We start from the raw sequence: 14261 nt of genomic DNA, 5'->3' as shown, positions 1-14261 counted from the left end.
CTTGCTTTGTAGTCTTAGGATGTAGTCAAGGATGTAGAAACTACTGCTGCCATTGTTGATAGGCTTGAGGTGAAATGGGGTTTAACATCGCGTCCAAGATTATTGCACTTATATAGCGATGTTGTTGATAGGCAGTATGTCACAGGGATAAGTTCTGCTTCATCATAAAGGATATATGGATACATGTTGTTTTGTTCTCGTAGTTTAGGGGTATAAGTTTTCACACAGTCTAGCAGGAAGACATCTGCGTTTGACTCAGAGTCCTAAAGAAGCTTTTGGTTATTTGGTATTTTACCCATGAATTGTATTGGGCATCCACAATTTTTAGTTGGTATTAAATATTTTTTACCCACATATTTCTTTACATTTTGGTATTTTAACTTGTTTTGTAACAATCCCTGTAAATCATTTAAAACCAACCGAATGTAACTGTTGGAACATGAATTTGAGATCGGCTGATATTTTATCTAACAGTTGTAACATACGCTTTATTTTATTTTTATAGCATTTTTATAGGGTTTCCTTGCGTATTTGATACGCTTGGGATTGGATATGTCTGTGTATTTCAGTTCATTTAATACATGTTTTCCGCAAATATGCAGTTTATCTACAGCTCTGGGAGTAATGCTTTATGAATCAAGAACTACTTCTGTCTTTGTCATGCCCTCTTGGTTTCATTCCTACTGGGCAATGTAGAATTTACATTATTCCAAGCATTTACACTTTCAAATTCTTTTTCAGAAACTTACTGATACTGATATTGATGGTTTCAAAGTTTCATCAACAAAGAAGAGAATGTAAGCAATATGACCATTCACCACCGAATCATTGTCCAGTAACTAACAGTCTATCCCTCTACCACACTAACCATTCACCACCCACTATTGCTCTAGCACCACAACCATCCAACACATCTTATCTATCTACCACGGCATCAATCCACCACCTTCTATCCATCTACCACAGCAACCTTTCACCACCTTCTATCATCTACCACAGCAACCATCCATCACCTCCTATCCATGTGCCACAGCAACCATCTACAACAACAACCATCCATCACCTCCTATCCATCTACCACCTTCTATCCATCTACCACAGCAACAATCCATCACCTCCTATCCATGTGCCACAGCAACCATCCATCACCTATCCATCTACCACAGCAACCATCCATCACCTCCTATCCATCTACCACCTTCTATCCATCTACCACAGCAACAATCCATCACCTCCTATCCATGTGCCACAGCAACCATCCATCACCTCCTATCCATCTACCAGCTTCTATCCATCTACCACAGCAACAATCCATCACCTCCTATCCATGTGCCACAGCAACCATCCATCACCTCCTATCCATCTACCACCTTCTATCATCTACCACAGCAACCATCCATCTCCTCCTATCATCTACCACCTTCTATCCATCTACCACAGCAACCATCCATCACCTATCCATCTACCACAGCAACCATCCATCACCTCCTATCCATCTACCACCTTCTATCCATCTACCACAGCAACAATCCATCACCTCCTATCCATGTGCCACAGCAACCATCCATCACCTCCTATCCATCTACCAGCTTCTATCCATCTACCAGCTTCTATCCATCTACCACAGCAACAATCCATCACCTCCTATCCATGTGCCACAGCAACCATCCATCACCTCCTATCCATCTACCACCTTCTATCCATCTACCACAGCAACAATCCATCACCTCCTATCCATGTGCCACAGCAACCATCCATCACCTCCTATCCATCTACCACCTTCTATCCATCTACCACAGCAACCATCCATCACCTCCTATCCATCTACCACAGCAACCATCCATCACCTCCTATCCATGTGCCACAGAAACCCTCCATCACCTCCTATCCATGTGCCACAGCAACCATCCATCACCTATCCATCTACCACAGCATCTATCCACCACCTTCTATCCATCTACCACCTTCTATCCATCTACCACAGCAACCATCCATCGCCTCCTATCCATGTGCCACAGCAACCATCCATCACCTATCCATCTACCACAGCATCAATCCACTACCTTCTATCCATCTACCACAGCAACCTTTCACCACCTTCTATCCATCTATCACAGCAACCTTCCACCTCCTATCCATCTACCACCTTCTATCCATCTACCACAGCAACCATCCATCGCCTCCTATCCATGTGCCTCGGCAACCATCCATCGCCTCCTATCCATGTGCTACAGCAACCAACCATCACCTCCTATCCATCTACCACAGCAACCTTTCACCACCTATCATCTACCACAGCAACCATCCATCACCTGCTATCCATCTACCACCTTCTATCCATCTACCACAGCAACCTTTCACCACCTTCTATCCATCTACCACAGCAACAATCCATCACCTCCTATCCATCTACCACCTTCTATCCATCTACCACAGCAACCATCCATCACCTATCCATCTACCACAGCAACCTTTCACCACCTTCTATCCATCTACCACAGCAACCTTCCACCGACTATCCATCTACCACCTTCTATCCATCTACCACAGCAACCATCCATCGCCTCCTCTCCATGTGCCACAGCAACCATCCATCGCCTCCTATCCATGTGCTACAGCAACCAACCATCACCTCCTATCCATCTACCACAGGAACCTTTCACCACCTTCTATCCATCTACCACAGCAACCATCCATCACCTGCTATCCATCTACCACCTTCTATCCATCTACCACAGCAACCATCCATCACCTCCTATCCATGTGCTACAGCAACCATCCATCACCTCCTATCCATCTGCCACCTTCTATCCATCTACCACAGCAACCTTTCACCACCTTCTATCCATCTACCACAGCAACAATCCATCACCTCCTATCCATCTACCACCTTCTATCCATCTACCACAGCAACCATCCATCACCTCCTATCCATGTGCCACAGCAACCATCCATCACCTATCCATCTACCACAGCAACCTTTCACACCCTTCTATCCATCTACCACAGCAACCTTCCACCACCTTCTATCCATCTACCACCTTCTATCCATCTACCACAGCAACCTTCCACCACCGTCTATCCATCTACCACCTTCTATCCATCTACCACAGCATCAATCCACCACCTTCTATCCATCAACCAAAGCAACCTTTCACCACCTTCTTTCCATCTACCACAGCAACCTTCCACCGCCTATCTATCTACCACCTTCTATCCATCTACCACAGCAACCATCCATCGCCTCCTATCCATGTGCCACAGCAACCATCTACCACAGCAACCATCGATCATCTTCTATCCATGTGCCACAGCAACCATCCATCACCTATCCATCTACCACAGCAACCATCCATCACCTCCTATCCATGTGCCACAGCAACCATCTACCACAGCAACCATCCATCATCTTCTATCCATGTGCCACAGCAACCATCCATCACCTATCCATCAACCACAGCAACCATCCATCACCTCCTATCCATCTACCACCTTCTATCCATCTACCACAGCAACCCTCCATCACCTCCTATCCATGTGCCACAGCAACCATCCATCACCTATCCATCAACCACAGCAACCATCCATCACCTCCTATCCATCTACCACCTTCTATCCATCTACCACAGCAACCCTCCATCACCTCCTATCCATGTGCCACAGCAACCATCCATCACCTATCCATCTACCACACCAATCACCTACCACCTTCTATCCATCTATCTATACTGATTGCTTGCTTCTCCCTGGTCATAAAAGAAATGTTACTAAAGTTGGGTTTACCATGCAGTAAGTAATGAAAAGCTATTCAGTGTAGTGGTTAAACTGGGTTGTATTGTTCGATTATGTTATGTCGAGGTCACAGTGTTATGCCTTCTTTTTCTCCAGTCAACTGAAGAACGCTGTCAGTAGCATTGACAGAAGCAGAGTGAACAGTCTTCCTAGAACACAGGGGTAAGACACCAACATTCTACCTCCAGCGTATGAACCAAAGGGCAGTGTTGCCAAATGCCATGTCCCTTCAAGTGTCAGTATTGTATGTTTGGGACATCGCCATAACCCGTTGATGTCGGAAGATGAAAGTTGGGTGATTCAATCAGTAATCTTACTGGAGACATGCTGACATGATTGTGACCAGATTGTAAGGACAGTGTAAAGGGTTGTCATATAGGACTTCTTTTAAGCATCACCCAAGGACCACGTGTCTTACACAAAAACACACTGTCCACCACCCCAACTCATTGTGTTTGCCAGACAACAGAGATACTTGGCAAGGTGAAGGTCACTTGTTGGACAAGGATATCCTACTTGTTTGTAACAGCTTGTGTGTGTCTACTTTCAGAATGATGAACACGTTCCGCAGTATGCCAAGTGAGCCTGCCCCTCCACCGCGACCTCCCAAGAGACAATGTAGGAAATGTGACACAAATACTTTCATATTAACTCATGTGTTTGTAAATATTCAAGCAGTTATTAGAAGATGCAGATATGAATAATATACTCTAGTCTTTCTGTTAAAGATCCAAGATCATATTTTCCATTTTGAGTTCTGGTTAATATGGGGAAATGTATGTTTAAATAATACAAAATGGGCAATCCCAGCATGGGCCAGGACTTTCGATAAATATTAATGAGAATAGATTGCTAAAAGACAATGTTGTCTCCGCCTGTTTAAACATCCATACGGTGATGCAGAACAGTCAGGATGCAGTCGAGAAGAGAGGGCTTCATTACAGCACAAGACTGAGGATGAATGTGTTAAGTGATAAATATACTCCATGGTCTTGATCATGTTAAGAACTTAAAAATTAGACGTGTACACAATATATTTTGCTTTCACAATATGCCCAAAACAGGCTTTAGGAAACAAATGCAGACCTGATGTTGCATCTGTAAAATGAACTCTTCCCAATAATAAGAGATTATTCCAACTCATGTAGTGACACTCTACCACTGCTGGTAAAACGTGGAACTGGTCTGATCCAACTTTCAGGATCAGATCACAAATTCTCAAGAACTGGTAAACTTCCACAGCAGACATGTGGGTTCTATTCATTTACAAATTAGTCAGTTGATAACAAATTTTGCAAGCATAATAATAATAATTGATTCATATGTAAACTGCCGGACAAAAGAGAAGTATACACCCATGTTTGATGGTGGCTAAAAATGAAACAAACAAGAAATTGTTTTTTGATGGTGATGTGTTTGACGGCTATTACAGTTATGGTTCCAACCTTAGGTTTGCAGAGTACTGGTGACTGTTTTCAGCCTTGTAATGCTTTGATAACGTGATTTTTTGGTGTAACTTTCTTTTGCCAGGTTGTTAACTTAACATGCAGTGAGGCTTAGGATTTAGAAACAATACCTAAGGTGGAAGTCTGTCTCTAGTCATGAACCATATATGTCCTCAACAGACTCATTTCAATAAAGGGAGTTTTAGTGACAAACTTTTCTTGTGTTTTTGTTTGTCCAGCATTCCCAACAGAACCTGCACCACCCCCTCCTCCCTCGTCACGGCATGCTGCGTATAATGATGAGGACGACGACGCCTACAGCTGGGGTGATGAGTTTGACTACCAATCTGACCCAGAAGACCAAGATGTGAGTCCATTATTGTTCATTCTAGTGTACACCTGTTCTCAGCAGCTTTTACCTGTCTGCACAAGTTTTTACCAGTCTACATCAATCTCCGCCAGTCTACACCAACTCACACATATGAGTATACACAAGATCAGTTATCAGACACTTGTGTACACCAGTCTTTTCAAGTTTACACATACACACACAAGTTCAAGGAACAACAGCCTACTCTAGCTTGAACCAGTCTGCTTACTCGTTCAACAACGAACAACGTTTTAGAACATGTTCAGTGTCACTGTTGGCGTTGAGGATTTGCTGCTTACTGCTTTTTCTCCACCTCCTCCAGTGCCATCTCTTTGTTTCTTAGTTTCCCACTTGTGCCAGATGACAAAGATACAATCTAGCATTCATGACAATATCATCTACTGTGTGTGTGATGTGTGTGTGTTTGTGGGGGGGGGGGGGGGGGGGGGGGATTTGGTTCTTTTAAGGTAAAGGAAACCCAAAATTCATTCAGATTGTAAACGTTTACTAACTTCTTTGCTGAACCCATGTTCAAGGTTAATAGCTGGGGTCAACCTGGGTTTTGAACCCATAAACAAGGATTTCTAGCAAAGCTGAGGTACAACCTTCCATACCCCTGTACAGTGAGATTCACACATGTCAACTAAATGAGTTGTGTTACTGGAAACTTCCGAGACATAGGCCGTCATGTAGCTGAAATATTGCCGAGTGCCGCATAACAGTGTTTCAGTACAAGAATCCCTAGCTTCTGTACGAGGATGTCAGGGAACATGTAAGTGACATTTGTTTGGTGTGTTGAGAACAGGCGCATCACAAGACTAAGGTAAGACACTACAAAACAATATTAGAATGTCTTCTCAGGATGTTGGCTTTTAGACATGAAAAAGCAAAGGCGTAATTGGAAAGATGTTGATGGCAAATTATGCACTGTGTTGTTGTGTTGTGATATGCAAAGTTATCAATGTACTTGATTTCAAGCTTGCAATATTTTCAATGTTAATTTTTTTATTTCCATGATTTTTCATCACTTTACCAACCATATTTTATATGCCAGCAAAATGTCAATGATATTTTTTTTCATTCCTACAAATGTAAATGTATCCAAACAAATGTAAATGTACCCTACCTAAAATTGGGATATAAATTACATAAGAAACAAGTTTTGGAAACATCACTTTCAATAGTGACCTCTGTAGCTCTTTCCTGGCACTGCTTCAAATGAGATGAAATGGTCAAATCACAGGATCTGGATTTTTTTATGTTTTGATTCTGACTGAAAGTATTCTGTATGTCTTAACTGACCAATACAACTTTTATGAGAAGACTAAGAATGAAATTGGATAAGGGCAATTATTCCAAAACAACAATTTCTGACAAGGAATGGCCTCCTTCAAGGAAAATATGAAATAAGAAATAGATACGAACTGGTTCAGGGTAGTTAGTAGCCTGCTGTAGTTATCATATTTGAAGGAGGGAAGTAACACTGTGTATATAACTTTATTTCTTCCCCATCTCTAATCAGACACCGCAACCTTTGAACTTTGAAATTAGCACAATAGGGATCCAATTGTAACCGTTTTTGCACATATCTTAAATAACAGACAAATTATTTGCTGTACCCAAAGAAAGTTTTTATTGTATTTATTTTTATTTTTTTCCAACCAACCTCTGAAGCTAAGTATTGATGAGAAACACAGAATAATAAGGATGGACGAAAAATAATTGTGATGTACAAAAAGACATTACATTATTATATATCTATGTCAGTGTGTAGCTTGGGAATGGTTGAAGACCAGACAACTAAACTTGATCACTGTGTAGTGGGCAGCCGTGTAGGTGTGGCAGTCCCAGCATCCCACTTCCCATCATCCCTGTTCATGTGGTTGTGTTTAGTATGTCATACTGTGTGGCCTGCTTGTGGTGGAGGGAAGGACAGGGAAGGTGTGCTTGGTTGTTAAAGCAAATTACCAAGAAAGTATGGGTGATGAAATAGCAAATACAGAGCTTTACACTGTGACTGGTATGGCAGCCTTTGCAATTCACTTTGGTGACTCAAATATTAAGGTATTATTTTTACTATCAGTTGTTGCACAGATTTGCTGAAATCTGAAATGTGAAAAAAAAATTAAACATTTCAAACCATTTTTTTTTAATTAATGCCAAGCCTGATACTCGCACTTATGAGTAAAAAATTACCAATCATTTCCCTGACTGACTGAGACAAATGGTAAATGCTCAGTGATGCGTGTTTGTTTGCTGAGATACTAATCATAGTTTCACTTGTACTCCAAACAGTGTGTGGCTTTGGTCCTTGTACCTTGTTTCCATGGGAATATTATTAAATTAAATTAACATTCCAGTGTCATTTTACAAAGATGCCAAAATCGAAATAGACTTTGAAATTTTCTATTTTTTACTCTTTCTACCAACCTTGTTTTTACAGAAACAAAAACAAATAATTGAAGAGACTTGAATTTATCTTTATTTCCAAACTGCCCCCTACGTTTTTACAATCAGGAGCGATGTTGATCTGAAATTTTCAAACTATCTTTATCAACCTATCTACATATCTTTGTACTCATCCAATCAGTGAAGTGTTTTAGTTTAGTAAGAACTATAGACGCCTGTACAGTACCACCTGGATGACAACCGATGTGATATCTTACAGCCAACATTATGTACCATCTGCCCCATCATATGTATCACTGATCTGAATATTGAAGCAGTAGTGACTCTTTGATCAGTTTGTTTGCACTTTGTAATAATTTTGCCATTTTGTGTAACCACATAGCAACTCGTAAATTATTTCAGAAGTTTCTTTTTTGTGAGCCTTTTCATTGATTTAAAGGCATTTATTTTTTCTCTGTATGTATGCTTGTGCTATTTTTTCACCTGGGGTTGGGGGGAGGGAGACAGGCTTATGATTAGTGTGTATAATTGTGTCTGAAAATTGCATGTACATATTTTGATTGTGATGCATGTGTGTTTATAAGGGAATGGACATGTTTATTTATCATCAAGCAATCATTAAATAATTTGATTTACAAGCTAGGAATGAATTAATGACTGTCCATCATGACATAAACTTGATGTTGTCTACAATGCATTCAGTACAATCAGTACCATCACAACAATGTAAGACATGGGTGCTTATTTGTTTCTGTTCCTGACTGATAAGGACTTGTTTCAAATTTGTTCATATTCTGTTAATATCAGGTAGCCTGCTGGATCATTTAGGCATCATGAACTGTTTTACCCATGTCTGAAATGAAAATATTTCTGAATAAAATCTCTTTGAAAGTTCTAAGGTGTCATTCAAAGTCCATGTTTTGGATACCTTTAAGATATATTCAATGTGGTAAAAAAGAAATTTTCACATTTTAGGTTAGCTAAGAATTACAGATAGCTTATACTTATGTTATATGTGAAGCTATTAATGGAATATCTAAAGTATCAATATGTATTAAGAAATGTTGTCATATTTGCTGTGTTTTTATTTCTACATCTTCTAGAGGGAAAGGAGTTAACTGACTCTAAAAGTCCAGTTTCCACCCTTGCCGAACTAGGCTTACAATCTCAAACATTGGCGATAAGGGGTTATGTCCCTTCTATGTCCCTCCTATTGAAACTTGAAACATGAAAAGATTTGGAAAACATCATTCAATGCCCAGCTAATGTTATACATGCTCTGCAAGTCCTGCAATTGACCAAAATTGCACGGCAGTCGCCATGTTGTTTATGAATCGAATGCCGTTTTATTACGTAATTTTGATTTGAGTCCAGCCAAACTTAACTCCATAATTCTAACCTAGTTCAGCAAGGATGGAAACTGGGCTTTTATAGTCAGTTAACTCCCTTGCCTCGGGAAGATGTGGTTTCTAGAGTTTTGACACAAATCTCTACTTGCTAGGACTATATAAATGAACAGCAGTGGACTCCACAGGACCAGCATGCCAACAGGGGATACGATCAACAAGATACCTATGAAGGTAGGTCTCCTGGTGGAGGGGTTGTTTCGTCAACGTCAACCAGTGTGTCACTTTATTGTGTAAGCATGAGTTAAGCCCAAAGTATTTCTTCTGTTTGGGCTTGTGGATTTCCTTCTTGAAGTACTGGGTGTGGATATGTCATGAGTATAACAAGTACGGTTCCTTGTCATGTTTGTAGTAGCCTTATACGAGGATGGAGTTTCGACTAATTTAGTTCAATCAAAGACGTATATAGAATATACGTCCGTGGTTCAATGATAGGATGAATTGTTCTGAGAAACAGTGAGACCACACTTATATCCAGACCCCCACCATTCTCCCAATATTCATTAATAAAGTCAAAATCATATTAGATAAGATTCCTTATTTTCCTAGATTCATTGATATTTCACTATAGTCAACATTATTTCACAATATCAGGTAAATCCTGTCCTACTCATATATATTGGGATGTTCATTTATACACACACATTTTGCTGATTCAATAACAAATCAATTCATAGAATGCAAATTGGTCATGTTCATAGGATCAAAGACAGCACTTTCCAAGAAATGATTGACCACAGCAGTAGTTAGTAAAACTTTCAATGCAAAAGACAGTGGAAACTACGAAAGCTGCATTGCATGTAGACATTAGGTTGTGTAGTAGAGTTACCTCCCTTAGTCAAAGTGAAATATAACATATGGTTGGATGAAGGCAAATTTTAAGGAGTCCAGATCTTATCCTTCTTACTTAGTCTATATGAATAATTCAGTGGTAAGTGGTATCCTCAACCTGTGGCAGTTGGCTATAATGTCCATACACTGATGAACTTGTCATTCAGACCACCCACTCATGTTAACTGTGTGACATCTCAACATTCAAATAACACCAAGCAATGTCATGTCATAATTGCCAATTGTGTTTTGATACAATAGTTAAATGAAGTTAATTGATACATAATAGATGCTAACGGTATTCTTTATATATTCAAAATGTCTGATGAGCCAGGAATTCATTTAGTAACTTTCTGGTTGTCTGGCTTGTAATCCCCATTACATTGTGAAACACTTACATGTAGTCCCAGCGTATGTAGTAACTTTCTGTCTGTCTCCCCTGTTAACCCCATTACATTGTGAAACACTTACATGTAGTCCCAGCATATGTAGTAACTTTCTGTCTGTCTCCCCTGTAAACCCCACTACATTGTGAAACACTTACATGTAGTCCCAGCGTATGTAGTAACTTTCTGTCTGTCTCCCCTGTAAACCCCATTACATTGTGAAACACTTACATGTAGTCCCAGCATATGTAGTAACTTTCTGTCTGTCTCCCCTGTAAACCCCATTACATTGTTAAACACTTACATGTAGTCCCAGCATATGTAGTAACTTTCTGTCTGTCTCCCCTGTAAACCCCATTACATTGTTAAACACTTACATGTAGTCCCAGCGTATGTAGTAACTTTCTGTCTGTCTCCCCTGTAAACCCCATTACATTGTTAAACACTTACATGTAGTCCCAGCGTATGTAGTAACTTTCTGTCTGTCTCCCCTGTAAACCCCACTACATTGTGAAACACTTACATGTAGTCCCAGCGTATGTAGTAACTTTCTGTCTGTCTCCCTTGTAAACCCCATTACATTGTTAAACACTTACATGTAGTCCCAGCGTATGTAGTAACTTTCTGTCTGTCTCCCTTGTAAACCCCATTACATTGTGAAACACTTACATGTAGTCCCAGCGTATGTAGTAACTTTCTGTCTGTCTCCCCTGTAAACCCCATTACATTGTTAAACACTTACATGTAGTCCCAGCGTATGTAGTAACTTTCTGTCTGTCTCCCCTGTAAACCCCACTACATTGTGAAACACTTACATGTAGTCCCAGCGTATGTAGTAACTTTCTGTCTGTCTCCCTTGTAAACCCCATTACATTGTTAAACACTTACATGTAGTCCCAGCGTATGTAGTAACTTTCTGTCTGTCTCCCTTGTAAACCCCATTACATTGTGAAACACTTACATGTAGTCCCAGCGTATGTAGTAACTTTCTGTCTGTCTCCCCTGTAAACCCCATTACATTGTGAAACACTTACATGTAGTCCCAGCGTATGTAGTAACTTTCTGTCTGTCTCCCCTGTAAACCCCATTACATTGTTAAACACTTACATGTAGTCCCAGCGTATGTAGTAACTTTCTGTCTGTCTCCCCTGTAAACCCCATTACATTGTTAAACACTTACATGTAGTCCCAGCATATGTAGTAACTTTCTGTCTGTCTCCCCTGTTAACCCCATTACATTGTGAAATACTTACATGTACCTAGCGTATGTAGTAACTTTCTGTCTGTCTCCCCTGTAAACCCCATTACATTGTTAAACACTTACATGTAGTCCCAGCGTATGTAGTAACTTTCTGTCTGTCTCCCCTGTAAACCCCATTACATTGTTAAACACTTACATGTAGTCCCAGCGTATGTAGTAACTTTCTGTCTGTCTCCCCTGTAAACCCCATTACCTTGTTAAACACTTACATGTAGTCCCAGCGTATGTAGTAACTTTCTGTCTGTCTCCCCTGTAAACCCCATTACATTGTTAAACACTTACATGTAGTCCCAGCATATCAGGGTTCGCCCTGACGCAGAAAACCTGCGTATTTGACGCATAAATAATTGAAAATACGCTAAAAATATTTACTACTGCGTCAGTGTTGACGCAATGAAACAGCCATTACAATTAGTAAACTGGGACCTTTCCATTTGTCAGAAAGAAAATACAGTGATCCCTCGTTACAACGCTACCTTCGGGGTCCAAATAATTGATGAGCATTATAGATGATCAGCGGTTAACTCTTTCAACACCGTAGGCCGGTTTTCGGCCAAGAAACATGAGTCCCCAGACACCGTAAGCGGGTTAACCGGCCAAGCTGTAGTCACGTCAAAATAGTATATATTTTTATGGACCTACCTGTAATATCATTTATTTATTAAATCTATCACATTTCACAATGTCTGAAATACGTATTCCATTTCAATTTATAATTTTTTATCGATAAATTAAATAAATATTCACTATTTCCCCGCGATGTTGTTGAAAATAAAATTCTCGGACACACATTTCGACAACGGGTCCACATCGAACATGTCAAAGAGCAAAATAAAGGTGTGTTAAACAAATCTTTAAATATATTATACAAAGTAATAAATAAAATCAACAAAAATATATCTAAAAGTAATCAAGCTTACATCTAAGTTATTATTTCCATCTTTTTGTGCGATCGCGTGTAATATAAGACATCTCAGCTTTCGTCGCCTTGAATTCTCGGCTCGGACACAATGTTTAATGCAAAAATATATGCGTGAAAAATCTTTGTCACAGCTCGTAACCTAGCACGATACATTCACGAAGTTCCATATTTTTAATATGTATCGTGATTTCCTGCTTAAAACGTTCAGAATAACGATTTAACAAAAACCTTTTGCCAACTTCTGAAATTTATCAAACACGAGCTTGGTATCACAGCTGTAATTTGATTGGCTGCCTTAGGTCACGTGCTCAAAATTGACCAATCGCGAAACTTGTAGCAGATTTCGGCAAGAAAGCGTCATTGGAAATCAATTTTATTCCAATGAAATCACTTGTTATAACTACGAAAAAAACCAGCCGATGTTACGAGCGTGTAGATAAAGGAATAAGCTTTCTAGCGATGTGTCATTTGCCATTCTTCGACGAACGTGTTATTCATACAAAGCCTCGAAAACGGGGGTATTTCTTCTTGTTACTGAGCGGACAGCCGCTGTTATCGGGAAATGGGTATAATTCTTTTTAAAATGATTTTCCAATTACGTAAACAATGAAAATAAAACAGAAATAGGTAAGTGGATTTTATGAAATCTTATATTTGCCGAAAATCGTCAAGTTTTCGCTTCCTTGGTCCTTAATCTGGATGTTAACAACGTATTAGCTTACATTTTTTTTATTTACAACGAACTTAATTAAGTTGTAAATGCATTATTTTATATAATGTGAAAAACATAACTTTCATATTTATAAACCATAGGATCAGACCTTTCAAATGGTGTATAACATGTAGTGGCAAATATATTTTACAAGCAGGTATTTTCTTTGATAAATGTTGGCTTCATCTATCACACAAGAGTCTCTGGGAACTCGGTGTCCCAGCAGTAAACACTTCTGTTTGACTGGTGTTGAAAGAGTTAACGAAGGTCGAGTCGCAGGTGGTAGACGACCAAAACAACAGTATACATGCTCTGCCTAGTACCTATCACGATCTACGTTGCACTTTTCACAGTTTCCAAAAAGATTAGAATAGAAGTTATTTATGATTCATAGTGTAAAAAAAGATTTATCGAGTATTAGGCCCAATATACTTGACCTTGTGAATCAAAGATATTTATGTTACAGTTAAAATAATGAAGAATATAAAAAGTTAAAATCTTACCTTGTTTATGTTTACTTAATTTTTCATCCTGATAGCGAGATTCTGAGATATGTTAATATGACTCCCAAAAATTGATGAATGACTCCTAATCTGAAAAGTTGGGGGTCATAATGACTCCCAATTTTTAATGTCTAGGGCAAACCCTGCATATGTAGTAACTTTCTGTCTGTCTCCCCTGTAAACCCCATTACATTGTTAAACACTTACATGTAGTCCCAGCATAT

At 39.6% G+C, this 14261-nt stretch overlaps 1 protein-coding gene across 9 annotated transcripts in view; it reads left to right on the top strand.

The window, feature by feature from the left end:
* Window positions 1–14261, top strand: part of LOC124116520 (lymphocyte cytosolic protein 2-like) — a 107293-nt gene that overhangs the window by 24477 nt on the left and 68555 nt on the right. For 6 of the 9 annotated variants that reach the window (XM_048393485.1, XM_048393477.1, XM_048393483.1 and 3 more), the window contains 6 exons: window positions 742–797; window positions 3889–3954; window positions 4343–4410; window positions 5477–5604; window positions 6413–6430; window positions 9518–9596. In XM_048393485.1, the coding sequence (XP_048249442.1) occupies window positions 4344–4410; window positions 5477–5604; window positions 6413–6430; window positions 9518–9596 (292 nt within the window). In that variant the 5' untranslated portion in view covers window positions 742–797; window positions 3889–3954; window position 4343. The remainder of the gene's footprint in view (window positions 1–741; window positions 798–3888; window positions 3955–4342; window positions 4411–5476; window positions 5605–6412; window positions 6431–9517; window positions 9597–14261) is intronic. The other 3 variants (XM_048393480.1, XM_048393484.1, XM_048393482.1) reach the window with 2 other exon arrangements.

This window comes from Haliotis rufescens, unplaced genomic scaffold (assembly GCF_023055435.1).
Source record: "Haliotis rufescens isolate VD_foot unplaced genomic scaffold, xgHalRufe1.0.p SCAF_12, whole genome shotgun sequence".
Classification (NCBI taxonomy): domain Eukaryota; kingdom Metazoa; phylum Mollusca; class Gastropoda; order Lepetellida; family Haliotidae; genus Haliotis; species Haliotis rufescens.
The sequence above is the reverse complement of the archived record's forward strand: the minus strand, read 5'-3'. Positions and strand labels throughout refer to the sequence as shown.